Source organism: Corvus hawaiiensis, chromosome 1 (assembly GCF_020740725.1).
Source record: "Corvus hawaiiensis isolate bCorHaw1 chromosome 1, bCorHaw1.pri.cur, whole genome shotgun sequence".
Classification (NCBI taxonomy): Eukaryota; Metazoa; Chordata; class Aves; order Passeriformes; family Corvidae; genus Corvus; species Corvus hawaiiensis.
Genome location: NC_063213.1, coordinates 59,632,539 through 59,658,854, shown reverse-complemented (window position 1 = coordinate 59,658,854; position 26,316 = coordinate 59,632,539). Strand labels below are relative to the sequence as shown.

The following is a 26,316-nucleotide window of genomic DNA, read 5'->3' as shown; positions in this document are numbered from 1 at the left end:
TTTCAGTACAAACCTGCAGTTAAGGAATGACTCATCCCTTTCTTGCACTGACATTGACCTCCACAGTTACTCCTTTTCTGTGTTACAGCAAATGAGATCAAGCCTGCAATCCCAAAAAGAAGAATTGCTTAAATTTGATCTCATGAATAAGTACTGAGTCCTAATTTCATACTATTTCTGGTCTTTGGATGGAGACAGCAATATATTAGGAATTAAATAATAGTTTTGAAGCAGGATAGAAAATGCAGCATCTGCAGTTGCTGCATTACGACCTTAACTGTGTAACTGCCCCCAGTGATGGGACCCCAGCAAGGAGACCACACTCACTTTGTTCAGTTCTTCATGATGTTGGCTACTTTTGCCATCCAGCATTCTGGTTTTTGCTTTCTTCTAAAACAGATCAGTAGGATGAGAGATTGTGTGCACCGGATGGTGGCATACATTTCTGTTCAGTTACTGTAATGCTGCCCTGTTTTATGACTCAAGGGTTACATTTTGGGTGAAACTAGCACTTGCACCCTAAAGCTTGTTGTTAGGTACTGAGTCCTTAGTAGAAGTCTTCTGACATCCCTTTGAGATGCTGGGGTCCAGCCTCCTGAGCTGGAGCAATATTAGCATGGTTTGGTCAGCTATTAATGTCTCTCCTCTCAGAGGAGGCAGGTTTGAAATAGGCAGTGTCATTTCAGTGAAGTCGTGTTCAAGACTCAGACCCATGCAGTGTTAGTGCCTGGTGTTTGACACTTCGAAAGAAGGTGTTTTCATGTTAGTAATTCTGAGTAGGGAAAAATAAAGTCTTTGAGAAACGGCTTCCAAATTGTGGGGTAGACTTTCTACTGTCCAAAAGATAATACATTCAAAATGAGAATTTTAGTTATACATCCTGTGTCTGTGGTTAAAGTACTGTCTGAACTCCCTTTGGACTAATAGCAGTGCTGTTCACAGGAAGAGGATTAAAACGTAATGGCTTAACTAGAAAAAAAATTTGAAATTTAGTTTTACCAGGTTAGATTATAACAGTGAAGCATTTTTAAAAAAAAAAATTAAAAAGAAAGATCAAACCTTTCTGCCCTCTCCACTCAAACACCTTTCTGTCTCTAAGAGGAAGTTGCTGTAGGGGCTCTGTAAGAAATACTTGTTGCCCAATGCTAATAGCTGAGCTGTCATTTCTTGGGTGTTTTGTTTTGAGTCTATTTTTTAACAGGTCTTCTTGATCAAGCTACGTGTATCTACACTTACATTTAGGAGAGAGTAAAAACCAGCGTGTTTTTATGGCAGTGAGATGTCCCGTGTTTTCTTTACATTTGTGGTTTGTCAAAGTATGTTCAGAACGATACCTTAATTGCCTTCCACTGTATCCTGTTTGCTGTGGACAAAGACCAGATGGAGTGAGGCATTTGCCAAAAATTGCAGCCCAGTGATGGGAAAGGACTTGAAACAAAACTAGATCATGAGGTTAAAATCTTTAACAATGGTAGGTAACACAGGTAAAGCTGTGCTGCAGTGTGGTTGGTGAAGGGTCGGGGATGCATCATTCCAGCATCCCAAATCAAAGGACTTTGCAGGCATCCCCATGTCTCTCACCAAAGCAGCTCCTGGTAGAGCCGTCTGATTTGAGCATGGTGTTGCAAAGTTACATTCCCTCCTGAGCAGTGTTCCAGTAAGTGGGTCCTGAGGAAAGCTGTGCATTGATCTCAAAGGGATGTTGAAAGATCATTACTGCTGAGCAAGCCAGGGCCTTGTTAACCTGTCGCGTTAAAGCAGCAGTGCCTGTAGCAAGCTGTGTTCATACGCTCTGGTAGAAAGGGAAAAGCACTTCCTCTTCCAGATGTGAGGCAAGATGTTCAGTCAGCCTGGCCTTGTGCTCTCTGCTTTATAGAGTATAAGAACTTCGACGTTGTTGTCTGGTTTATATTTATTTGTGTGCCATGTGAACTGCAAGCTGTAGTCAGAGATCAACAAGCCAAAGAAAACAGTGTATGGTAGGGGGGAAAAAAACACGTAAAAGTGATCTGCTAGGAAAGGATCATCAGCATCAGATTGAGGATGCCCAGCTCAGAGGAATAATTTCTACCTCTCACACCTAGGATGAGTGAACAGGGCTCTAAGCACTCTCCTGACAGCCACTGCAGAAGCAGCTCTGTGCTGGGGGCTTGTCCCTTGTGAGAGGAGAACGCCTGTCACTGACACAGATGTGTAGATGGTCTCAGAGAGCATTAGGCACCTTGCTCTACTCACAGAGCAATTTAGAGACCCACACACTTATTTTTACTAAGCTGCTTGTGGTGTAGGAAAGACGTCACTGGGGTGGGTTTTTTTAAATTTTTTTTGTTTGTTTCAAGGCTTTTTTAATGGGAAAAAACCCAAGTGAAACAGCAGGTATGAAGAGTTGCAATTTTAAAGTCTCACAAATCATTCAGCTTTCATCCCTGACAGAATTTATCTATAAACAAAGGGGATGATTTGTCTGAGGTGGGACTTGATCTGAGATTTTAGATAAGAGTAGATGACATAGAGAAATACTTGTTTCATAAGAGATAACTGATAAAGTGTGTTCATAGCTTTAAATAAGGTAATGAAGTTGGTGGTAACCTGCTCAGACCATACTTCCATTTCAAACCATAAAAGCCTGTTAGTTTTGCTTAGTATGCACGTGTGAGTTTAAAGTGTAATTCTATGTTTGCAAAGGCCAGCATAATGAGGATGGACAGCTGCAGAGGTTTGAGTAAATCTTGTGGCAATAGAAATGCTGGAAATGGATGCTCAGTGCTGGATAAAAACCTTTTTTATTTGCCAGCTGACTGGCATCTAGAACTAAACACTTGATCCCATATCCTTTAAATTAGGTGGTGGAACAACACCATTGGCAGATTGCTCAGGTAAAATGGCACTGATGTACCTAAGGAAACTTCTCTGAGAAAAATTGTAATTACTCAGCTTAACTCCTTATTTTTAGATACAGAATTATCAATTAGGCTTAGAGGGTTTAAGCCTAGAATCCAAAGGAGAAATTAACCCTGTTCAGTGCAAGGGACTGGAGTTCTACCAATAGCTTGAGTTGAAGTTGGTGATCTGCTGGAATGAAAGTATGCCTTGACTGCAGAGGAGTAGTCGGACTCCTCGCTTCCCCTGCTCCATCACATGCCAGGTAGTCTTAGCCATCTTGTTTAGCCATTTATTTGGGGTTTTATATATGAACAAAGGAATTATGCATACAGTTTTATACGTAAATTGTGACTGAGACTACTTGTTTCTGGATTTGTCAGGTTTAGCCCATTGTGGGCAGCACAGCTGAGCCATTGAGAGCACCAAGTGACTGTTCTCAACTGAGAAAATGTCACAGTAGGTCACTCTTCCTGCCATCTCAGGAAAAAATTGTGAAACCTGGGAGTTTTGCTCAACACAGAAAATACTTAGAAGCTTCAAGCCAATCAACAGGACTTAGATTTCTTTTTCAGGAGCAGCAGGAGTGTGAATATATTAACCCATGGTGTTCTACTGGAATCCTAGCATCTTACCTAATTGATGATGTAAAGGCAGCATTTTGTTAGATTCAGTCCCCACTCAGTTAAAAAAAAGGGAGGGAGGTGGGGGTGTAAAAGAGGTACTTGAGCACTTGAAAACAAGTATCAATTTGTAGTCCTGCAGATGCTTGATATAAGGTTAGTTATTATGAAAGTACATGGATTTGGTATGAAAGTCTTCCCAAAAATGTATTGGATCATTTATATATGGATAAAGAGAGAAATATTCTTTTAAAACTAGGGCTTGTGAGCATCTATTTTTTACATATTGTTGCAATGAAATGTGAAACACTTGTTCCTGGGGTTTAAGCTGGTCATCTGCATGAATTGCAGTGCTGCTGTAAATATTTCTCAACATGGACAGGTAGATGCTATTGGAAAAAACAGAACAAATTCTTAAGTTGCCAATATTGTCACAAAGTCTCCCTGCAGAATGAAGTTGTTTGACAAAGTGTTTCCCTGGTGATTTGGCTGCAGATGAAAATGTCTTCCGCAATAAAATTCCGTGCTCAGGTCTCAGTTCTCTGTGCTCATCAATCAGCAAATGACATATCAAGGATTTTTTTGCTGGATTCGTTAATATGGCGGGGAAAATACGTGAGGCATTGATATTCCTATTTTTATACATAGGGTTTTTTTTTACTCTTGAGTACACATTGTTTTTAAATACATAAATATATTTCGTTGTCTGGAGCTTCCTTTAGTAATCAGTAGTGCCGCAATAGAACTAATATAAAACTATTTTTTATATACTCAGATTTTCTTGCCTGGAGAAAATGCCTACTCTCTGAAAATCACTGTCAATCATAGGAAGGAGAGAGCATGGGGAAGGGTGGAGAGATGTACATTTAGTGACAGCATTTCTACCCTCAGTGCACTGTCCTTTGTGGGTTAATATATTAATGTTTTGCCAATAAATGGCATTTTGTAGAATTTTTGTGGCTCTGTGTGTTGTAAACACAGTTTGGCTGGGGATAATCATGTTCCGCATCTGCTGATACTTTCATAAGGTGTCATTAATGGCTTTAGAAAGTTCAATTACATGGCTGCAAAGAAATAAATCACCTTATAGTTTAATTACCTCTAATATAACAGCAGCAAATATCTCCTGGGAAGCTGCCTCCTGTGTTACTAAATGACTGTCAATGATGAAGTTGCTTTCCTAAAGGCTGCTCTATTAGGGAGATTGTTTCACAGTGGTTTATGCTACATCTGTTGCTGCCACTACTAAATTTTATAAAGGAATTTAAAATATGACAGATGTCAGTAATAACTTTTATTTCATGCCTGCTTTTTAAGGGGAAAAATGGAACTTACTGCAATTCCCATAAAGATTTATATGAAACGTTTCATAGGAAATCCTTTTTAAATACTTTAATAATATTTTTTGAACAATTATATGGGATCCAGGAAAATATCTTAAAATTCATTTTAGCAGATCCCCTCTGTGCGGTGTGTGCCCATTCGCTGTGAAAAATATTAAGAGACCTTCATTTTCTTACTTAAGTGTCTCAAAACAAGAGTTACTCCTCTTCAGATCCAACCACCGAGAAGCAAAAAGGGAGCACAGATGGAAAGATGAGTATCCTATATAAAAAAAGTGATAAAGGATGAGAAACAGGGAAAGGAAAGAAGAAAGCATAAAAGTGGTACAAGAAGAAGACCAGTAAGAAGATGAAGGCTGACAAGCTGGAAAGAGAAAAGAAATGGGAAAAGCCAAAATCTTGAACGGGAATATAAATGAAAAGGATCAGCTGATTAGGCAAAGGGAAGAGATAGGAGGAAGTGCAACAGTAGAAAAATGGAGCATTTAGTAAAAGCAGAAATCAAGGACACAAATAATCAAAGGGTAGGATATAAGACAATATTTTCTACCTTTTCCTCCCATTACCAATCAGTAGGTGGGAGAGATGTATGATGGGCAAATGTCAAAAGCACAGCCAAATTGCATTTTCTTGCTTGTCCTCTTCTTAGGACTCTGGTTTTCCTTTTTGTGATTTTGGTTCACCATGTTTACTTTGGGTCAACTCCACTTCCTTTAATACTACTAAATTGCTAAACTTAGTGACTGCTTTGAATTACTTAAATCATATTATTTTAGGATCACAGCTTGAACTAACAGGCTTTAAAATTATTCTGAGCCATTTTGAATCATCTCTTCCTCTTGCTTCTAGAAAAGTGCCGGTTTCAGTACGTCCCCTCCCCTCTTTTAATCAGTAACTAGCAAAAGCTCTGACTTGATAGCTCAGGTATGTAAGGGTGTGCAGCCTTCAGTGTAAATACAGTGGTGGTGCATAATCTCAAGCATCTCCCTGTCCCTGGGGTGGTGGCTCCAGAAGAGATACAGAGCTCCCAGGATTTAGACGCTGACCAAGGTTCATGAGTGTGTGCAAGGATGCAAACCCCGTGGCTGTGCTGTGGCCCACCTTTTTATTTTCTGGCTAACAAAGGTTAGGTAGCATGGAAAGATAAAAGAGCAAGGCTTTTTGACTGATTAAGCCCTGATATGTTTTTTCTCTCCAGATCAGAGGGGACCAGGGTGTATGCCCTGCCCTTTCCTTTGGGCAATTTCTTCACAGCAAGGGTTCACACTTGTTCACACTTTACAGGGCAATAGGTAGGTTGTTAACTAGTGGCTGTTTTCAGTCTCTTAAGTTGTAGGCCATAACAACAAGAATACATTCTATTTCAAGGGGTGTTTTTTTAAAGGAAAAAATGATTTTTTTTTTTTTTGGCTGAATTCAGGAGGTAGGAGTTAGGCAGCACTTAATGTATTGAATTCAGTGAGAGAAAATTTGAGCATAAGGTACGGAGACATGTAGGTTGGGTTTGGATCAACACATTTGTGTGTGGTAAATTATATACTGTCTCAACAAAAATTACTTTTTCCTTCTGAAAGAAAATGTTTTCTTCATGCACTGGGAGAAGTTACAGATCTCCCATTGTAGCATGTGTAGATTTTTCTGCCATACACATAAACAGAAGTACTATTAAACTAATTTTTGCAAAACTGATATGATTCCTACAAGGAAGTTTCTTTCTTTCTTCAAACTGTTTTTATTTTATGTGTTGATTATTTTATCTTAAAGCTGTGAACTCCTGGCCTGTTCTTCATTGTTCTGGTAGGAATAGAAAGTACACTGCAGATACATCCCTCTCTTACTAAGAATCAAGTTAAATGAGATCTTCTTGATTCTCCCAGGCCAGAATTAACGTAAGTACAGAATGACTGAAAAATGAGGAATAATAACATATAATCACAGCCCATTTAAACAAAATAGCAAATAAGGAGGATGTATCCTGGAAAAAAATGTAGGTCAAAGGGAAGTCCTGCTCTTTTGTCCTTGCCTCCCTGTTTTTATTTTGGCCATCTACAGCTGATCTTCAATGCCTTTACTTAGCAGGGATTGCTTTTAAAAAGGAAAGCTCTCACAAGAACCAGGATTTTCAAGAGAAGGTCCAGTGTCTGCCTCTAGTGATAGGCAACATGTTTGGGTTTGATTTTGGCTCTTTTACCTGTTCTGGAGTGGGACTTCATTAGGGGCAGCTGTGATGGGTTTGTGACACAGAGCAGTGGAACTGTGTCGGAGACGTGGGGACATCAGCAGGGAGTAAAACTGGTTTTAGAAATATTGTACAGGGAAGAGAGGCGATTCTTCAAACATCTGAGATGAATGAGTGCAGAGTGAGCCCCGAGCTGGCTCGTGCTGTTTGCAGGATGCTGGGTGTTGCTATAGAGACCAAGAAAAGGGGAACAGAGAGTTTTGAAGAGAATATCAGCTGGGGCTTTAGTAATGCTAACTTTGCGTGTGATGTCTGCCAAAGAACCCTGCTGGGGAGCTGGGCACTAATGTGGTATCAGAGCAGGAGAGCATCGAGGTCATCTGGCATCTGCTAAGAACAGCTGAAGTCACATCTTGGACATATGAGGAGGTGGTGGAAATAAACTCGACTTGTGTTCACATATGCAGGTTATTTCCAAGTTATCTATAGGCACATTTCCTGACAGGGTTAGATAATTGCTTCTGGTTCCTCTCCCGTTTCTGAAAATACTGGGTTTACTGGTAACAGTGACTGCTATGGAGATAATTGTCAGATCCTTAAGTGTCTTGAGATCACCACCCACACATCCCAGAGGCTGCCTAGGCTCTCCTATTTTGTCTGCCTCGTTCTCTTGGCAAATAAAAAAAATGCAGACTGACCTTTTCCTTGTGCTTTGGCAGTCGTTTTGTGCTCTCTGTAGTTTTTTCTGTTGATGAGGAGGAAATGCAGAGTCGACATTGTGGTTGGTTTGTGTTAGTGGCACAGATTTAGGAAGGCAGGCTACGTGCACGGCTGTCTTCACTAGAGTCCTGTGTCTGAGCTCTTGGATCTTCAAAGACAGATGCTGAGTGATACTCGTAGGCAGCTGGCTGGACCTAGCACTTATCCCTCAAGACTATAGGCCCACCCACTCTTCGCAGAGCTGCAAATTTCTCACAAAGCTGTTTGGGCCAACTGTTGTGTATGGACTTCTCTCTTCAAGCAGATAGTTTTACCTGTATTGTGTCTAAACTTTACAGTAAGTCACTATCCAGGATTTGCACTAAAAAACTCTTTTGCTTTAATAAGAATTACTGTCTTCTGCTAAATACATGAAGCCCATCAAGTGGGTACAGTACTAAAGATGTCAAGTAAATTAATCATGTGCAGGAAGGAGAGTCAGGACAGAGCTTGTCTCTACAGCATGGAATCAGAATCTGGACAAGACTAAGAACTGTTCAAGATCAAGATACATGACTGCTCTGATACAAAGTAAATAGCATTTTTAAAATTAATGTCCTTGGCATTGGCTGTGTTAATACTTCCCTTTTGCAACATTTATTTTTTCATTAATGGAGCTAATGTGACTGAGAGATGGATGTGAAGAAGTGACAAGCACCATGTATGTTTAAACGGGGAACAGTCTGCTGCAGTGTGTGCTCATGCTGACTGTGCTTGCTCTTGAAGTAATGGTACTGAAAATCATAAAATAAGGAGAACAGCATTTGAGGGGTATTCTCCTTGCATCATCAAGAGCCCCTCATGTTCTTCTATTCTGTTCCATAAAGGCTTCATGAATTCACATGGTCTGCATGCTCATCTGTTCCTTCATTCCTTCCATGCTCCCTTTCTTCACTGAAATGAGAGTTGACTGCATGTTTCTTGCAATATACCAGCTTTGTCTTCTTTTGCCAGGGTCAGTTGCTCTTCCATACATGAAGCTTTGTGTGTCTCTTATTCCTCTTTTGACCTCATAGCTGTTCCTTCTTCTCTTCCATCTTTCCCCTAGCTTGGTCTTTCTTCCTCTCCCTGAGGCAGTTTTTTTCTTGGTGTTAGCATTCGTAAACTGTACTTCAAGTCCTTCAAGGATATGGAGGAAATGGGGGTTCTTCTTTGCCAGACTCGTTAACTCTGGCAAAGCAGGTGGCAGCTGTTCCATGGCTCTTTGGTCTATAGACCATTGCCCCCAGACCTGGATGGCTGAAACAGCTGCATTTGCTAGCCAGAGGCAAGAGGTCACAAACTCTGTGCTTAAATGTACCTTTTCCCTCTCATTTTCTTTTTTTTCATCCAAATGAATATAGCATTTTCCATTGCCTAGAACATTCCCTGAAATGTTGGAATTTATCAAATAATCTAGCATCCTGAAATTATCTTGTAATAGACAAAAGCAGGGAGAAATGCCAGTTGTCCATTATAACATCCAGGGATTAAAACTACCCTACTGTACTCACAGGTCAGCAGTCCTTAAGCACAGTTGTTTTTCCGGGCTAAATCAGTTTCCTTACAAAGCTGTTCTACAGACCTGTCTGATAAGTCTTTGTCAACAAATCAGGCTGCCCGTTATTCTGTGAGTCTCTGTCCCACTGTTCTCATTCCTCACCACTCTTTATGTCAGCATTGCATGGGCTTGTGGGCTTTGAGTGACAATGAAGTTTTCTCCACAGCATATATGCATACCCCACTGTGCACTTACACCTTCCAATTCCCACCATCTGATTTGTGGGGGGAGTTTTGTGTTAAAAAATTGACTGATCTATTTTCTTTCCTTTTCCTTTTTTCCTCTGGCTAGGGTTTCCCACGCCTCCATCATATTAAATCTGGTAATCAAAGAGCTGCATAGACATGTCGACTTGCTGACCTGACAGAAAGCATGCACCCCAAAACAGAAGCATTTTCTAGAGCAGGGTAACTACAGTGCTGGAAAGTGATCTGAGCAAACTGTACCATGAGCACTAGACTAGGCAAAGAAGTAAAGTTCATATACCTTTGTCTTTGATTACTGAGGTTTACTTACGTTTATTCTGAATTTGCAGTGTGGTTTTGTATTTGTGACTTCTATTCTACTTTGGTTGGGTTTTCTTGTTTGGTTTTTTTATGAAAGGATTTATTTGCTTTTTGTTAGACAGAAAGCTAATAAAACAGAAAAGGGAAATTTTCTTGAACAGAAAGAAATATTAATTGTTCTGGAGTTTGTTTCTTCTTAGTTTCAGTGTAAAATATGTCAAAAAGACTTGTAGTTCAGAAGTTGACATGGAGCATAAAAAACTACTTTGAGTGTACTAGTATTTAACTTTTGAATTAAAAATTTTTCATTAATTCAAAAATACAGTATATATATTTCAGTTTGGAGTTCAATCTTGGTCCAGTTTACTTCCTGTGATAAAGCCTGCAGTCCATTGCAGCCCAAAGAGATTCAGAGAGAGTAGTTGTTCACCATAGTATCATTTCTCAAAGATAAGTTATGCAGCAGTAAAGACAAGTTCATAAACTATATTGCATTGCTTTAGTAGCAATGCTTTAGGTTCTACTGGGAAGGCAAATTCAACACTGAGGCCTTCCCCAAGGTTTATTAAACTGTCCTAGAAGCTGCCAGTGTCTTTTTTTTTTTTTTTTTTCATTTTTTGGACATTTTTCTAAGCTCAGTAGTGGGAGAGGGAAGAAGAGGATGGTCTTTTTTTCTTGGTCTTCAGTTAATCTTTCTGACTTTCTGCTTCCACTAGCATGCAGAAGAATCATACTATAAGAAGAAAATGACTCTCTTTACTTGATTGACTCAAACACGTACAGCTTTTTATAGGGTCGCCATTTTTCTTCAATAGTATGCATCTTTGTCATAGTTTAAAAATTATCTAGCAATAGTACAGTTACAGTTCTTAAAATTATGTGCAGCTACAAACAATATGTACCATCCACATTTTCCATATGTTGAGACAGTGTCTAGTTTTATGTGTGTAGTAAAAAACTATAAGGGGTAAACAGTCAATTGAGTGGAACTTAATTGAATTCTGAAAAAAATCAGGATCAAAGTACTTCACATTTGTATTCAAAAGAATTTTAGGAGAAAATATTTTTCAAGCCCTTATGTGGTAATCCTGAAATATTAGGTCTTTCTGGCCTTTGCAAGCTGTACAAATGCAATGTTGGCACCAGATGATTTGTGTATTTTTATCTTAAATTGATTAATTTTTTTCTTAATAATTTCAGGAGATCTTTAAGCAGCTCTCATTTTTGCTATTTATCTCTGGGTTTTGTTTTAAGTAGAATGTAGGAATATTGAACTATTCCTGATCTAGCTTCTAGCTGATGCTGCAGTCTCTTTAGAGACATAGTTCAAACTGCAAGTTACAAGACAGAAAGATTTAAAGAAGGTTAAGAGGGAGAGTTTATGTCTTCACTGCCTATGGAGGTATATCTTCTACAGCACAAATGCAGTTTTCATGTGAAATCCAAGGCACAGATTTTTTTTTTTTTTTTTTTTTTTTTTTTTGGCCACAGTATCTCTGGGTGATTTGAGATCCACTGAACTGTCTAGCTACTTCATGGTAAGTGCAGCTTTGTCCCTGTGAAGGTGTTACAGAGAGGGAGTAAACAAAAGCTACTTCTGTAGTAAAAGCCTCATTTTGTTAGTAAGATATAGCCAAGCAGAGAGCTGCTGCCTAGTCTTTGAGTCATTTTTTAACTTTCACTGCCTTTAGATAAATCCTAGGAGGTGAACATCAGGAAATCAAGAGCAATCTCAAGAGTGCAAGCACAGTCATGGTGAAAGGATCCAGATGTTTCCCCTGTATGGGAGCAACAGTGTGGATCTTTAACCTCATGAATCCCTTTTCTGAGTCCTGTTTTCTAGAGCATGTGCTAATCAAGGGGGAAGCTGTCTGGAAACACCATTAGACAGCAGCCTGTCCACTGTGCAGTTGTTCAACTGAGGATGCATCTTTTCTGTATCTGAAAACATCTGTCGGTCAGCTTAGAGCACTGAGCAGTGAGCTGAAAGCAGCTGGGTGCTTCAGTGGAAATACAGCTCTGCTGAGTGCTGGAGAATACATTACCTGAGATGAGACTAAGGGAAGCAAGCCATCTTCTGTGTATACTCTCACTTTGGCACCAAGCAGCTTTCTGGCTTATAGGGACTCCAATGTTTCGTCTACATGAGCACCTCTATTGATGCTGCTCATTTTGATTGTCATAATAGAACAGAGAAAACACAGTGCCAAATTCTCCAGGGCCTGAGTATCTGCATACAACTGTTGTGTCTAGGCAAAGTTGGTATTTATAAGGGGTCTGGAGTGGTGAAGAAATGAGGCATGCTATGAGGGAGAAGATGTTTTAGGCCTTAAAGAGGGGTTGATTTGTGGTTATTACTGCTGCCTTTGATCTGCCAACAGGGATCTGAAACTAATCCACCAGAGCAGCACAAGTCTGATATATAAAGCCAGATGGAGATGCCGGAATAGGTTATGCCTGCTGTCTTTGACACTGCCTTATCATGAAGTGATAAAACAGGTAGTACAAAGCAAAGCAGGCAGTGTGCACTGCAGGAATGCTGCCAGCGGTGTGAAGTGACTGCCAATTGTTAAAGCCACTGCAGGATCAATTAGCCATTCACAGCATTACCCTGTCCTGGTGAGAGGCTGAGGCATGCGACCGCACAGAGCACTTGGTGCCATACAGCCCTGAGCATCTCTGGTGCTTCCATGCTAAATTGAGGGAGTAGAAAATGCAGAGTCCCTGTATTTCAAAAGTAATCCCACGAGTACATATGGCCATAGAGGTAAAAAACAGTGTTTGCATAAGGACTTCTACTTCATACCCATGCCATACTTTTACCCCAGCTATGGAGTGTATCAAAGTGAATTTCATTCAAAAATGTGCTGTAAGCAGTGAATATGGTCTAGCTGCTGAGATGTTGGTGAGATTTTATTCCTTCTGGTTTCATTTTGTTTAGAAATTAGTGCAGTTAGGGACTTAGTATAGCTATTAATTCTCTATAGATCTCATCATCATCTGAGTCAGCAAGCTCGTTGCATAAGAAGAGTTTTATATAGATGTTGGATCAATTGGCAGTAAGTTGTCAATGAATGTGTCTCCTAGACACTGCAATTGACTGGTAAATGAAGTGCATTCTCAGTGACAGAGAGCTGTTGACAAACCTTTTGTCACTTTGCTTTTCCCACTCCTTCATTTCTCATAAATCTGCTCCATATCACAAGCTTGGGGAATGCTGGAATTTGAATCATAGAAGTACAAAGGTTGAAAAAGACCTTTGAGATCATTGAGACCAACCGTGAGCACAGCACTGCTAGTCTGCCACTAAACCATGCCTCTAAGCACCACATCCACACATATTTTGAGTACTTCCAGAGACAGTGATTCCACCATTTCCCTGGGCAGTCTCTTCCAGGGCTTGACCACTGTTTCAGTGAAGAAATTTCTCCTAATATCCAATCTAATATCTTACCTTTCACAAGTAAAGGAGTGCCTGTTTGCTACCTTGTCTGCATAGACTGGGATTTGGAAAACATGTTAATAGCCTGTTGGTTGAGAAACCAGAAAGAAAGAGCCAAGGACCATGTTTGCCCTCCCTGCAGTGTGTTTTCCAGCCTGTTTCAAAGAAGATGCAAAGTAGATGATCTGCAGTTTGTCCACCAAGACTGCAGTATTGTGTTTGGCTCCCTGTTGTTTCACTCTTTCTGCCTTTGTCGTTGCTGTGGCACTTAGACTGATTCAGTGCTTGTGTTTTCAACTCCATGTTCCCTTTCCTGTTGCCCAGAAGAAGGTGGAATCACTAGTTTATTTTACATCATGCTTGAAGGTTCCCGTGGGTGCCTTTTGCAATTATCTGATGAGTAAACTAGTTCTTGTCCTTTTCAGTAAAAGTTCCATGTTTGTTCCTTTAACTCATGAGCATTCATAAGCACCAACAATTTAGGATAAGTGCTGCCTACCTATAGCAAAAGGATGTTGAGCAAAACCAGATCAGTATGCATAATCCCACCTTCCTTGCAAGAGAAACTATTTTGGTCAATGCATGCATTAAGATGTCACAGGGTGACTCATTGGCCTTAGCTATTACTAGCACTTGATGACAAAGCGTAATTTTCACTCCACTGTTCATAGCCAGCCTAGATGTTGTTCGTATGTTGTTATACATAGTTTGGGGTTTGTAAGCCACACTGCAACTGCAGTTTGCCTTTTTGTTTGCATGGACAAGACCTTAAAGGCCAAACCTTGAACCCAATGAAATCAGAAGCAAAACTTGTATTGATTTTGTTGAAATCAAAATCAGGCTGACACTGTATTGCCATTTCATCTTGACAGACACTGGGGGAGAAGAAAGCCTTTCAAAAGGCTTTATGTTGTTCACACTGTGGGCCCTGAAAGACAGTGAGAGCAACTTGGGAAGTCATGCAGATTGGATGTCATCAGAATTTAACTGATGTCAGCGTTACTGCTCTTTTCAAGCAGGTTGGTCAGCTTCCTGCTTTTCAAGAGGGAAGGAAGCCAATGTAAAAATCTGCCATAGATTAGGGATGAGTATTCACATAGTAAGTGAGACTTCTTATCTCACCCACCTCATCTAGCACTATGGAACACAAGTCTAGGAATAACACTGCTGTCAAGAAAACATGACTCTATCACAGTTTGTTTTTGGTAGATGAAGGGAACCCCAACCCTTTGCTCAAGGTGTTAATGGCATGAAAAAATACTGTGTGATGTTCCTGTTGTTTTAAAACCACCTCCAACTGTGAGCAAGTTTGTTTTACAGAACAGACCTTTAAGAAAGAGGACAAACTAAAAAAGAAATTGTAAACATTCAAACAAATGTTAGTGTCTTGTGTTACTCGGGAGCTGGTTCAGTTTGCTGATTACTCAGTTTCAGTGTGGTCTGAGTAATGATGAGCTGACTAGTGAGCCTAATTTGGGGTAATTCCCTAAGTGCTTTGAAGCATAGCAAAGCCAGAAAAACTCTAATGAAAAATAATAGAAAGGTAGCTGGGGGCTTAACTTATGATCTCTGCTCATTACAGTAAGCGACATTTTCATTGCAGTGTTGCCATAAAGATTATTGGCTGCCACATAGCATAGGTCCCTCCTGAAAAGATTCTGGAACAGCTTTGTTGGCACAGTAAAAGCCATGGAAAATCACCAAAGATTTGCTTGAAACCCAGTAATTGTTTGCCAAATACTAAGGTTTTGAAGCTTTGTACAAAACTGGCTGGAAAATTAGGTGAAGAGTCTGTATCATTTTAATATATGGTTTCTGAGTGACCATCTTTGGTCTTCCACAGTAAAGTTACATAACCGGAAAACCACTGTATTGATATTTTTTGCTTCCATATAGAACTGCTTGGTCTTCGGCTTTCAGCATTTCAGCATTTTAACATGTATGATGACAATGATTTTGAAATTGGCTTTGAATCACTTTTTTCCTTTGCATGTATGTTGATCTGTCAGAGCACAACTTACCAGGTGTCTGTAAGGTTGATCTAATTGGCATGTTTGTGCCCATGTTGGCCAGGGAGTAGTTGAAAGGCTTGTGTTTGGAAACTGGAGAGACCCACATTGATCTGTTAAGCATGCTCAAAAACTTTGTCCAAGAACAGCTTTTCTGGAAAGTGTATCCATCGTGAGTTAAACAAAGCCAACTCATGTGGCTGAGTGAAATTGGAATGTCTGAGATGTGTAGCACTTCAGATGTGGTCCTTTGTGTCAAAAAGCAACATTTTCATTGCAGTGTTGCCATAAAATGAAATGAGTTTCCTCCATTCTTCATCTTCCTGGTAGTGCTTTTTAGCACCTAAATCCAGTGTCCTGGCGGAACCAAGTTAATTCCTTCGCCGATGGCAGTGAGCAGCTGCTCCATATCCCTGTTCCATTGTCCTGTCAGTAGCAAGGCTAACCAGACTCGAAACACGTATGTACACATGGCCAGCCATGGGCAGATTAGCATGATGGGGGACAGACTGCATTCCTCGATACATTTCCATGCAATGCTCAGGGAAAACCGTGTGTCAGGGATCCCTCTGATACCTGGCTCCCCAATCTTGATGTTTCAAATATCTGGCCCCCAGACCCAGTCTTACCAGCCAACACCCTTCAGTCCTTTGGAGGGCTGATCTTAGAGCCCCTTGGTTGCTCCAGTCCATCCTATTGACCAGCTGATCTGTCTTGAACTTTGCTGATGGGACATGCATGCATGCTGCCAGAACACAGGGCACACTCACACAGAAAACAGCTAGAGACAGGGTTTTAGGCAGGAAAAAGTAAAGGTGATTTGGCACAGAGTTCTGCCAAACAAGTGTTCTGACCTCCTCCTGCTTGCACACTATGGACCTCATTTATTCCCTGCCTCATCCTCTCTCCTTTTCCCTGCACTTGTACTCTGCTGTCATCCTTGGTCACTCACTTCCACTCTCTCAGTCTGTCCCCATAAGAACTCACAAGTCCTGTATAATCCTTAAATACTCTTGTTCAATCCCAAAACTCTGTCTAAGCATCCCACAGTAAATCCTGTGCCCCTTTTACACAGTGGTCCCCAGAGCTCACAGAGCCTTCCAGAATTTCTTGTGTTGGCTCACACAAATGGGTTGTGTGACAAGACTGGGACTTCTTCCTTTCCCTTTGAGGGTCTCAGAGGTGGTGATTCAGAGGGGTTGGTTTGGTTGAGTTTCCCACCTTGTCACTGTGTCCGTTGTCACTGCTCAGTCCTTGTGTTTAAGGAGCTGTTGGAGAGTTGGCCCTGCAGCCAGTTGGGGTGGCAGAGGCGGACACCCTGGGAGAGGCGTGTGAGCCAGCCCAGCAGAGCAGGGCAGCTATATAAACCCTGTGTTTGGGGAATTGCAGTTTGCTGAATGTTCTCCATGCTACTGCCAGTGAAACTGGTCATCCTCAGTGTGCAGCAGAGCAGGCTCAGATTAACTCAGACACTTCAATTTTGCTTAAATAAAAAAAAGGGAAAAAGAGACTCTGTATCAGTATTTCCCCAGAGTCCCTTCTATACATTTTATTGGTACAGTTCGTCTAGTTACTGGAAAAGAAATACATACCTGCCAGACACAGAATAGCTTAAAGAAAGTTCCCTGGCTTGCACTTGGATATTTTTGCCCTCTGTTTTCCTTTTTTTAAATGTTAATTAGGTACACAGCAAAATGCATGTAATAAATCAATAATAAAGATTATGTAAGGGCATTTATCTGAGCAGCAATGTAGCATTCAGAAAGGAAAGTGAGCACTGTTTTACTGAAGCCCAAAGGACTCCACGTGGACAACAACATTAAAATAACATAAGAATGAAAAATACTGTGCTCAGCTGTCTTCAGGAGGACGTCTGTGTTGCATGCCAGTGTGTTTTCTCTTCTGTGTTTGCTGCCTGCCCAGGGTTAGTTTGAGATCAGGCAGGTGGCCTTGAGTGTTATCCCAACGTGGGTTGGGGAAATGGAGCAACTGTTGTTTTTTCTATTGCATGCTCACAAATTACAAATAAATAAAGAGAAGAGTTGTGATGATACAGATGACTTCAGTAAACAGAATACACTTCTTTCTCACTTGAGTAGTCTTTTTCCTTCTTGGTGGTGCATTTTTCTCTGCAGCTACCTGTGCTGGCATCTGCCAAAGAATCTGAGCATGCTCTGCAGTTTCTGTGGCTCTTGATTGCTTTTGATGAATTAGATGTAGGATACCATTTGTTCTAGTGGATACCTCAGCCCTCAGAGTTTAAGATGATGCCTGTATCTGGCACTCTATTGTTTCTTCTGGTCCTAAGTAGGAAAGCACTATGTGATCTGTGAAAACAAGTAGAAAATTATTCCACTGCAATCTGTGGGAATTCTTACTCTTAGGAACTTCAGTTTCTGGCCTATGCAGTTTTTTGTGCCTGGGGTGGATTCAGGGACTGGTCTGCATGTGTATGCTGAACTCATTGTTCCATTCGAAATGGAGCATGAGAAGGGAGATCAGGCCTCCTGAATGTGCTTGAAGATCTGCGTCCCAGGTGAGAAATTCTTCAGAACTGAAGTAGTCTGGTAGGACTATCCACATGTAGAAACAAATTGTTCTCTCCCTGGTCCCTCCAGCTGTTGTTTCATTATACTGGGCTAACTGGGAGTTGTTTTATCAGCATAATAGATTCTCTAGATGAAATCTTAATTCCTGTTTGTCTCTGTTTTGAAAGAAATAAAGATAAGCATACCCTGTCCTTTCCATCTTTGTGACAGTTCCATGACAGCCCCCTCCCCATGTGTCTCTCTGGATCTGTAGCACAGCTGAAGATTTTCAGTGTTGGGCTCCCTGGGTATTGAGATAGGTCTGACTTTCAGAACCTAGTGCTAGTGCTTTCAAAATTGTGTCTGCCAAAAGCCACACTTCTTGTAAGGTCTTTCAGGTTGGGTATGCAAAGTCATTAGCCAGCTTTGCAAATCTTGGTCTGTACATTTTCCTTTTAAAAAAATCCTTTTTTTTGCTAGGCTTCTATGAGCTTCCAGCTGTGTTTCCTAACAAGCCTCACATTTAAAGTACTTGCTTCAAAAGTATGCTAGCCTCAGAGAATATAAGGAGAAGGCTTTCTTTTATTACTGTGTATTAATTAGAGAAATACCTAACACCTGCTTGGAATTCCTTTATGGAAAAAAAAAATTAGTTCCCCATAACATGCAAGATGGTGAGTAAAGAAGCAAGGATTAAATTAATCATTTTAAGAGCGGATGTGTCTGTCAGAATTACAATTATCCATCAATTGCCAGCCCTATAGGAGATCAAGTGTTTGTAAATCATAGTTGCCTCAGCTCAAATCTCCCCTCACTGACGTGTCAGGTCAGGGACCTCTGAGCTGAGGCCAAAGGTCTCTCTGGTCAGGGTCTGTCTCTGACAGTAACCTGTAGGGATAGAGGGTAGGAAATGCGGCACTTAGAGGTTGAGTCTTTCTTTTCTTCAGGTGTATAATAGAGCAGCAAATGTAAAGGGAATAGACTGGGGTAGAGGGGTCCAGCAGAAGAGAGCCCTGTGGAAAACCAAACAGTGAAGTAGCCAGTACGAGACACATGGGATTTATTTTGGAGGATGCATGTTCTACATGGATGCTGCAACAGTGAGTTCCAGAAAGTTTTGGTGGAATACTTTTTTTTACTTGCTGAGATTTGGAGTGGTTTTAGGCAGGAATTCTGAGTAAGTCAGAATTCAGTAAGTCTGCGTGACTCAGCAGAGTCTCTAATGTAAGGCAGCTAACAGCTTGTGAGAGTGCAGAGTGGGAACATAGAGGGAGTGGTTGGGTGGACTCCATGTAGCATTTTAAAATAGCTAAACAGGGGAGTCTGCGTGTTAGCTAACTATCCACTGTCCGCTGTAGCTGGTGAAAATCTTTAACAGAGCAGTGCAGCTAAGCATCTCACAACAGACACTTGCACTTGATCACCCAAAAGGCTCTTTGCTCCACTGGCTTCATTAGCTAGATCTCCACTGACTGGGAGACATGGGCTTGGATACATAATCTCTCCACCCATGCTGAATCCTCTTCTTCTTATCTAATTTGGGCTCCAAAAAATGAAACTAGCCAAAAAATAAATGAGCTAATCCAAGATGGGAAGAGATGATCAGTTCCCCTTCCCAGTGCCTGTGGGGTGAAGACCCAGAAAAGCTTTGAGGGTATTAGGGATTTCTAGTGATGCAGAAAGTCTCTTTGAAAGTTGAAATGCAGGACTTAGGAGGAATTAGGGAGAGTGGTGGCAGGCAAAGTCTGCAGGAACTTCGGGTTATGAAGATAATTGAGGCAGGTAAGAGGAACAGAAAAATAACACTGATTGTTGCACTTGGGAGTGTCTCGGGGCTGGGCTCTGGCATTTGGAGAGGGACAGTCTGAAGTATTAGGCATCCCAGAGTGTCAGTGGGCTGTAGAGGAAGGCACGTTGTTAACAGACCTAAAAATAGTGGAGCAGTTTCACAGCACATTGAGAGCTGCAGGGTCAGTGGCCCAGAGGCTCTTGCAGCACGTGGCACTGCCAGCACCTGCCCCCTTCATCCAGCCAGTGCTGCCTCCATTGTAGAGCGGGAGGAGAGAGCTGTACAGACACAGGCAGGCCAAAGCTGAGGGGTTTTGAAGAAACTTGTGAGAGCTTCAGATGATGAACATCACTGGCATTGCTGCCATCTGCTCTCAGAGCACTTGAAAACAAAGGGCAAAATATCAGCTGAATAAAAGGAATCGCTCATGTCTGGTTTTTCTTTGTTAAGAATCCTAAAGCTGCAGTTTGCTGTTTGGGTGTAAGGAAAACAGATACTGGTTTCACTTACCCATGCAGTGTTCCTCTTCAATGAGATGATCTGACTGACGTCACAAAGACTAAAAACATTATTGGTGAACTACCAATATAATATACTTTCGTAGTAATTTTTACCTCCACTGTTTTCTCTCACTGGTACATGACTGACAAATTAAATTCCAGTGTCTGTCCCTTTCCTGGGAGAGGGAATATGTGGTTTGAGGGGATTACATGTTAGCAGCTCCCACATAGAAAAGGTCAGTTCCAGTCACTCAGAGGGGATACCAGAGCAGCAATTAGCTACTCAAAAACTGCTGTGGCAAAAGCACCTTGCAGTAAGTGCATGTGAACTGTAACTAAGGCAGGGTAGCCAGCATGTATCAGTCATGCAAACACTTCTTTCAGCTTTGGGTTTCTAGTGATACCACCACCGATTCAGCCTTTCCCCTCTCCGGCATCATCACCTGGGGCTTAGGACTGTCCTGTTGAGGTCACTGTGAATACCAACTTCTGAAGCTTCATCTGAATACTAAATATCTGCCTGACCCTGAGCTTCAGCTTTTGAAAAATCAAGCAAAGCTGGAATGTTTCGCCTTTGTTTCCCTGATTACAGTACATAGTTGGAGGTAGCATCTCTCCAGGACCATATTTAACTGTGTGGTCTTTTTTATACTGCATATTCAGCCTGTGGGTCTGTTACAGACATCAAGTGAGACCAGTGCGTTTCTCATGGCTCAGTCTTGAAATCTTTTTTCAAAATGCTTAAACTCAAAAAAATCAATGTGTGCATCAAACACTTTGCACTAGTTTCCTAGCTTACACAAGTTCTCTCTTACCTCTGGGAGCATGTAGCCCTTGGCTAGTGAGAATTTTGTTGTACAAGAGAGGAAAATTTGAGTCAGTTGTGCTGAATTTGTTTTTGAAAGTGACTCTTTTGACCCTTATGAATTTAAGAATTTTAACTATGGTTCTGTTTTTAAATCCAGAGATTTTGGTAGCAAGACTGTATGCTTTCAAGTTACAAGGTTCCATGCCTGATCTTACACTGTAAATTGCAACATTTAGCAATTTGTGGTTTAATTTAGAAGGATTACCTACTTTCCTAAATGCTTAAGTAATGCAGCAAGCTGTGGTTATTGATTCTCTCTGAATTTATTACAAGAAAGCTGTATTCACTCTCTCCTCTTGGGAATGCCTCTCCTGAACTGCATGCTTGCTAGTGACAGCTTAGGCCCCTGATACATAACCAGAGACCTTGCCTAATATCCTTGCAACTACTTAGGGAATTTTTATTAAGTAAAAGCATCATTAAAGTAGACAGAATGATGAAGTTTAATGAGCATCTTTCTCACTTGATGTTGTTAGTTTTGCTGCTGCAGCAGCCATGCTGCTGTCGTTTGTTACTTCCAGTGGGGCAGGTGGAAAATGCAGGAAGATTTTGTTTGTGTTTATATCTGCATACAAAGAAACATTTTTGTTCATGAAAGATACTTTTAAAAATATATACAAGGAAAGAAAGCTACTCAGTCTCTGTCTGAGGGCTTTCTGCACTTTCAGTCTTGCATGTAATCTCCCCTTTAATTTTAATGGAATGAGAAGTCTGCCTGCAATACTGTGGCTGCTAAGTCTACAAAGGTTCTGCAGTTTGTGAGCTGTGGTTATAGTAACCAGCTTCTTACTGTTACCGCAAACTGGAAACATCTCAAATATTTGTTTGCACTCCAGATTTTGTCCTTCAGCAGAGGTTTCAGCCTTCAAGCTGTGTGTAGTGTCCTGCTCAGAGCTGTACCAGCCCCGTGAACAGGTGACGTTTCAAAATATCAAGTGGGAAGGCACTGCCATGAATGTGTTATCAGCACTTATCTCACAAATCTGCCTTGAAACCGTAGCCACAATCTGCGTCAAAATTATTTTGTGTGTTTATGGAGACAGTCTGCCTTGGCTAAGGGTCTAGTCATGCAAACAGCTTTGTCAAGGTGCCATCCTCTAGCACATCACCATCCGTCAGCTGAGCAGCAGAACTGTCTGTGTACATGTCTTCAGCTGACCTCTGCTGCCAAGGATGATGTGCGTCTCTGCCTAACATGTCTGACTCTGTGTTCATGCAGAGCAAGAGCATGTACATCGTTTGTACAGCTTGGCTGCAGCTGTTTCTGTGGCCGTGTCTTTCCAGTAAGTACTGAAATTATTAAAGACTTTATGCAAACTTCACATCTATTAAAACTAAAGCTTTATAGGTTCTTGTGGAAGTCAGATAGTTGCTTCTCTCGATAGCTGCTGATAATCTCCATTGGTGTTTTTGTTTTGCTTTTTTCTTTCCCTTTGGCTTTTTTTTCCCTTGGGGCTATAAAAGTGGTGTCTGTTATTGTACCAGAAGTTCATTGAAAATTTGGAATTCTCTTTTCCTTGCTGTAACAGAAGACAAATTCTGTCCCAGAGGCATTATCACAGTCATTATTGTATTTAAGTATTGTTGTGACACCTTATGTCTCCTCACATATGATGTACACCAACAGAATAGAGAGACCCTGTGTATGAAGGCTTGTATAATCTAAGTAAGTCTGATCCTTGCTCTTTGACTAGCAGCCTACATGATAGATTGTAAAGCACTCATTTTCAGTTGGGATAGCAATGTGCATTGAAACTTCCTCTCATTTTGCCAAGGAAACCTAAGTAGATATATTTGATTTTCTTATTTCAAACCCATTAATTAATTTGCTGAATGAAACTTTGGTGTTGATGCTGTTAGAAGTGGTTGGACATGAAAATAGGTAAAAAGAATGTAAAATTGCTGTAGATGCCTTCAACTCATGTACATCTATTACTACTAATGTAGTATTTGCATGGGGCAAAGGGAGTTGCTGGGGCACCAATAGCACTGAATATTGTAAGGAGCAAATACCAAAAAAACCCCAAAAGTACCTACAGGTCAATTGTTATTTTTACTGCTTAATGCACTCAGTAATGGCTGCTGGACTTGTTTTTGCAGTCAAAAGGCATTGCCCAAGTAGACTTTACCAGAATTCTGAAGTTCATTCAAAATTGTCATTATTCTGGTTTTCTGCATTTCAAAAGCATCTGTGTAGTCAGTAGAATTCCCACCACACCCTTTTGCTTTGGGAAGTTCACTAATCTGAGCTCTACCAGTCCACAAACTTGAACATTTGCCCTGAGAAGGGAGGAAGTGAGAGGCAGAATGAATACCAAAAGGATCACCTGAGAGGGAAACTTACATGCAGTTTCCAGAGTAAAAAGGAGGAACCTAAACCAACTTGAGAAAAGGGGGGTATGTAACAATTGAGAGCCACTAAAGCTGTTTCAGTCCTCTTTGGGTTGGCACTAACAGGACAAAGGAGATAGGGGGCAGCAGGATGTGGAACGCAGGACAGTGACCGGGGACTTCTGTTCCTATCCACGAAGGATTTTTGTGCTCAGATACAGTGGATCACTGGATTCTCTGTTAATTCAGTGCTTAAAGTCCCAAATGGGTACTTTAAAAGAGCCAAAAACTAGCTTGAATGTTAATTTTGTGTTTACCTAACTAGTGCTAACTTCTAAGAGTTACAAAATTACTGCTGACAGTGGTTCAAATGCTGCACTGCCTATCATTGAGAACAAGATGCTGCTTGTTCCCTGACTTTTTCTATCCTGGGTCAGTTTCTGATAGGACAACCTCCTTGAATGTCACTTCTGTGTTCTTCTACAGTGATAGCTTTTCATAATACTGAACCCTCTCCTTCCATAGACTCCCTCCCTTGACTCACTTAACACCTTCCAGAACAGGACAGTTATATAGGATGTATGTTTGATTAATACATGTACTGTGTACTTGGATAAAATACAGCCTTGTGCTGCTGGAGCTCTATCTCTTATGAAATAAAAGAAAAATATGTGTATTGTAGCTAATACGAAGCATGTAGTTATCACAGAGGGTCAGGGCTCTCTGCATTCATCGGGAAATCGCACCTGATCCCTTGTTGACAGTAGGTGATGACACACGTAAAATTTCAGTGAGGTGAAGTAATGTCATAGTTTACGGTTGTATTTTCCTTGAGCAAGGCTGTTTTGGCTACAGTACACCTTGACAGCAGCCTGCTTAGTAGCATGATGTAAAACTTCAGCTGCTGAGAAGGTGAAAGCAAGCACTGCCTCTCCACCCCACCCTACAAGGAGCTCTAATCCCATTCCACAGTCCAGGGAACTGTGGAACCCCAGGGCTGAAGTATCTTCCAGGTACAGCAACATAAAGGTCACAGCAGATGGTAGCTTTTAACATTCTGACATAGAATTAGAGTAGTAAATAAAATAGAGACACAGAATCACAAAGGTTGGAAAAGACCTTCAAGATCACATGTAACGGTGACTTGGGAAGGCAACATCATCACTCCAAACATCCCCCCTTCCTTCTTCCCCCAGCTTTATATGATGGGCAGGATGTGGTATGGTCTGGGATATGCCTTGGGCCAGTTGGGGTCAGCTGTCCTGGCTGCATCTCTTCCCAACAACTTGTGCACTCCCAGCCCTCTCACTGGTGGGGTGAGGAGCTGAAAAGGCCTTGGCTCTGTGCAAGCCCCAATCAGCAATAACTAAAATATCCCTGCATTATCAACACTGTTTTCAGTGTAAATCCAAACCACAGCCCCATACCAGCCACTATGAAGAAAATTACGCCAACCAAAACCCACAAAGTGCATCTTCAAAAAGCACTTTATGTCAATAAGGGAAGTTAAGTTTGAGCTGTGTTTATTTTGGGTAGGTTTTTAATTTAGTTTAATCGGGATTACTCATAAATTATCTATTAATTACTATGTGATATTTAGCAAGATCCTCTCAGCCATGTGGTCCATTTAGCTTCACAGTGAATGCTAGCTGTCTTAATTGTAGGATACTTTGTCAACATTTAATCAGTGGTACTTACTAATGTGGCATTGATGTGTTGGTAGCTGTCCCAGTGCTATCAATCATGTGTGAGCAGCAAAGGCAGCTGTGACACCATTGCTCTCTGTCACATTATCAAGCCCCTGGGTTTTCTGGTAGGGATGATGCTCACTTTGCTCTAAGCAGGCACTCTATCTCTCCAGTTCAACCCAATTTTTGTCACTGTCTACTTGAATACACATCCTTATAGCCTTCTGAGCCTTAATCCCATAACTGCAGAATAAAGGTTGCTAGTTTCTGAAGGCAAAACTGATTGCTCCTTCACTGCTCCGAAGGCCTGCTCTTCCCTGATGTTACTCCCCTGAAAAGTCATGAAAAACCAAAGTCACAAAAAACCAAATGTTAATGACTGCAGTTTGAGATCTGATTAAAAATTCAGTGTGTTGAGACAAAATAAAGACCCTTTTTTATTATTTTTAGTAACTAGATGCTTTGTTTAATGTGCTGCAGAGCAAAAGTCTGTGTTTAATGGTTAGATCAAAATTTTTTTTCTCCTTTCCTTACAGTCTTTATGGCAGACACATGCAGGCAAACCCTGAACCTCCAAAGAAGAACAATGACAAGTCAAAGAAGATCAGCCGTAAACCTCTGGCAGCCAAGAACAAATAAGTGCCTGGCTTCTGCCTCTGTTTTCACATCTTCTATGTTGCTTTTGCTTGTGCCTGTAATATTTTTACACATCTCCTGTTACGTATAAGAAAGCAGGGATTAGAATTAAATGCAATTTACTATGTATAGTGCTTTAGAAGATACTGCTAGAGGGAAACAAAATTACATATGCTCCTAATTGTGGTCATATTTATGTAGCCATTTAATACATCACTGTCAAACATATTTCAACTTTTCTATTGTTATGTATATTAATGTCCTCTTTTCACATGTGTCACATCCTGTTAGTATTGGGGAATTTGCACTTATACTATACAATACTAAATTTCATATGATATTCCAAGTGATTTTAATAAAGCTCTTCATTTCTATTGTTGTTTAGTTTATTCAGGAGAACTTCTGAAATGGAAATTCCTTGAGGAATGTGTCCAGTTTTCTGTAATGCATTGATTTCTTCTGTAGGAATGTGGTAGCATTTTATCTGATACAAGTTAGTTAAAATGCAAAGCATTCTGTTCAAGGAGTGAAAAATTTTAATCATTTTCTTTTACTTTTTTTATGTTGCTGTGTACTGCTCTTTTTGCCTTGAAGGTTATTTTGAAATCAAGGAGTAGGGAAGGGGAGAGAGGAAAGAAAAAAAATTGTCTTTGTAGAGAGCTGCCAATTGCCAGACTCAGTTTGGGGAAGAGAAC

At 40.8% G+C, this 26,316-nt stretch overlaps 1 protein-coding gene across 1 annotated transcript in view; it reads left to right on the top strand.

The window, feature by feature from the left end:
* RSU1 (Ras suppressor protein 1) overlaps window positions 1–25,995 on the top strand; it is a 103,818-nt gene extending 77,823 nt beyond the window's left edge. The window contains exon 9 of the mRNA XM_048306873.1: window positions 25,522–25,995. Coding sequence (XP_048162830.1) covers window positions 25,522–25,624 — 103 coding nt within the window. The 3' untranslated portion in view covers window positions 25,625–25,995. The remainder of the gene's footprint in view (window positions 1–25,521) is intronic.
* The last annotated feature ends 321 nt before the right edge of the window (window positions 25,996–26,316 follow it).